A 3,084-nucleotide genomic window follows, 5' to 3' on the forward strand; every position below is an offset into this window, starting at 1 on the left:
CGTTAAAGGTAAAGGTTATAAGACCATCTCCAAGCAGCTTGATGCTTCTGTGACTACAATTACACATATTATTCAGAAATCTAAGATCCATGAGACTGTAGCCAACCTCCCTGGTGGCCATAGGAGGAAATTTGATAATAAATCAAAAAGACGGATAATATGAATGGTAACAGAAGAGCCCAGAAAAACTTCTAAAGAGATTAAAGGTGAACCTCAAGCTCAAGGAACATCAATGTCAGATCACACTGTTGTCGTTTGAGTCAAAGTGGACTTAATGTCAGACAAGGAGGACACTAAATCATAAAAAAGCCAGACTGTAATTTGCCAAACTGCATGTTGACAAGCCACAAAGCCTCTGGGAGAATGTCCTCTGGACAGATGAGACATAAATGTGTGTGTGGCAAGGCACCAGTTTTCTGTGACCATTGTGGGTTTTTCTTTCATTAAACGAGAGGTACCAACAATTTTTTCCACGTGTGTGTATATGAAAGTCATTTATGATTTGATATGTGGATCTTTATATACACGCCACAGTCACATTAATTGAAGCTTCTGCCTTGCAGAGACTTCCCAGCAGTTTCTCTGACTTTTAATAGTTCACAAACAACTTAACCTTTGTTGTTCAGGCAGTAATAGAGTAATATGCAAGCAGCTTTTATTGCTAATAAGTTATCTTATGTCAACTTCAATATGCAGTCAAGATAATGTTGGAAATTGGTGGAAGGCCCAAATACAAAATGATTTAGTTTAATTAGGACAACAAACATGAGATGTAGACAGGAAAAGAAACACATTTTATTACATRTTTATTTTTGTCAACACATCCAGCCTAATATGGAGATAATGGCAGTGGTGATCTGTACTTAACTATGTAATTGCTAACATGATGGCTGAGGAGTACCATACTAAAAAGAAGTGTTTTGTTTAGTTTGTCCTAATTGACTTCTGTTAATGGAACAAACTGAACACAGGCTCTGCTAATGAAAGGTTCTGCAATAAAACCTTTCTTATTTATGAAATAGTTTTAATTAGAAATACCACACAGCTAATTTAATTACCTGAATTATTAAAAAAAAAGCCTGGTTTAAACTATTCCCTGGTGTATGTTGCTGCTTTGACACTTGTTAAATGTTTCCAGAGTAACCCAGGCAGTCCTTACAACCTGGCTTACAAGTACAACTTTCAGTACGCCGTGATCTTCAACATTGTGCTGTGGCTGATGATCGCCCTGGCCCTCGCTGTCATCGCCACCGCCTACAACCTGTGGAACATGGACCCTGGATATGACAGCATCATCTACAGGATGACCAATCAGAAAATCAGGATGGACTAAGTCCTGACCATCAGCACCCCTGTCGTCCCTTTGGAGCTCCTTTGTGAATGTTTGTGTTTCATGTGAGATTGTGAAAAAAAAAAGTGCTGGTTTGATGGGAGGAAGAGCACAATACTCAGTCACCTTTCTGTTTACAGTGCTAACATTAAAAGTTAGGGATTTGATAGTTTAAAAAAAGAAATCAGCATGATAGTAGTGATATTTTAGCTTGTCTTTAATATTATCCTTGGCTGTATTTAAACTTCCTCCCTTCAACTACTCAGCAGACATCATTCCATCCACCTTTTAACTCCTCACTAACTTTATTTCCTCTGGTGATTGCAGCTGTATTTTTTGTTGTAAAAATATTAGATGTGATCTAATGTCATGAAAGAATGTGATTGGTCTGGTTTGTGTTTGTTCTGTTGTGCAAAATAGTTTTAAGTTAAATAAAATCTATCTTTATATATTGAATATACATATATGTTTCAGGAACTGCTGTAATGTTATTGTAAAAAGATTGTGTCCATGTTGTTTTTTGCTGTGCTTCTAATTCAGATAGATACTTGCTGGATTACATAAACAAACTTGAATAAAATGTTTTGTTGTTAAAATTGAATATGTGTTAAATGAAGCTCTGTAAATTGCATTGAATGGTTAAAAATAAATTATGTGGATCTACCTGATGCATACTCATTCTAGCAAACAAATACAATATAGGTGAGCAGATTTCTCCTTATTTAAAACAAAATGATGGAGACATTAATGCTGTGAGGGCAGTTTTGTTTTTCAAATTTAAAACTGGAAAATGAAACACCTCTACAGAGGAAAATCAAAAAAATTAAAGGCCAAATAAAGAAAAGCTGTTTAAATCATGTGATATTTTATATAAAATGTTTTTGCAAAGTCATCCTAACAGAGGGCACTCCTTTCACCCACATACTCATCTTTGCATGCTCTTGATTACAGAAGGGTATTTATCCAGTAATGTGTTCGGTTGCGTAACCTCTCAGCCAATCAGATTGTAGGTGTAGTATTTAAGTCCCGCCTTTAATGCTATCTGCCATATATGATTGGTTGGTGTTCTTGCACAGGTTCGGCTATTTATGTGTTCAGGAAGCAGCGACTTTATAATAGAAGAGGGTTGATCTGTGACGGAAACCAGTAAAAGAAAAACAACAAAACAATGGTGTGACTGATAATTAAAGGTAAGTTTTGTCTTATTTTTAATTTTATAAAACAAAATAACGAGACAACGCCCGTCTTTCACGAGAAACTCGTGTTTTTACAAACACCAAAAACAGAAAGGCATTCCTCGCAATTTTTTTTATATAAAAGTGATTTTTAATCCTATATTCTCTGTTCTTACTTTTGAATTAAGCTACCAGTCGAATAAGATAAATTAAAGTGAGAATTTTTTTTTAGCTGCGCTCGTGACAGCTCTGTGGAATAAACAGGAAATGCTTTCAAAACARTTTATTATAAACATTATGCATTGAGTTTTAAAGTTCAATGTGCACATGGGCTGTATGTAAAGCTAAGTTGTGATGAGATAACTCCTGTTGTTCAAGTTCAGARATTTTATCAGATGTTCGTGGAAAATAAATGAGAATGTGAATAACGACTTAAGTAAATTGTAATATCAGATTTGTAGTATTAGGCCTACTTGTGGTTTGTCCGGTAATGCAAGTAAAGATAAAACAACAACTTTACAACTGTGCTTTAGCAATACTGTCAGTTTTACACTGATCTACAGTGTGTGTGTGTGTGTG

At 35.2% G+C, this 3,084-nt stretch overlaps 1 protein-coding gene and 1 long non-coding RNA gene across 2 annotated transcripts in view; both read left to right on the forward strand.

The window, feature by feature from the left end:
• Positions 1 to 1,993, forward strand: part of atp6ap2 (ATPase H+ transporting accessory protein 2) — a gene marked incomplete in the record, with an annotated part of 9,333 nt that extends 7,340 nt beyond the window's left edge. The window contains 1 exon segment of the mRNA XM_014021933.1: positions 1,139 to 1,993. Coding sequence (XP_013877387.1) covers positions 1,139 to 1,333 — 195 coding nt within the window.
• A 422-nt stretch (positions 1,994 to 2,415) lies between these two features.
• The window catches only part of LOC106527147 (uncharacterized), a 1,969-nt gene continuing 1,300 nt past the window's right edge, over positions 2,416 to 3,084 (forward strand). Inside the window, exon 1 of the long non-coding RNA XR_001311347.1 lies at positions 2,416 to 2,520. This is a non-coding gene — a long non-coding RNA (uncharacterized LOC106527147). The remainder of the gene's footprint in view (positions 2,521 to 3,084) is intronic.

The sequence above is a fragment of the Austrofundulus limnaeus genome, unplaced genomic scaffold (genome assembly GCF_001266775.1).
Source record: "Austrofundulus limnaeus strain Quisiro unplaced genomic scaffold, Austrofundulus_limnaeus-1.0 Scaffold310, whole genome shotgun sequence".
NCBI lineage: Eukaryota > Metazoa > Chordata > Actinopteri > Cyprinodontiformes > Rivulidae > Austrofundulus > Austrofundulus limnaeus.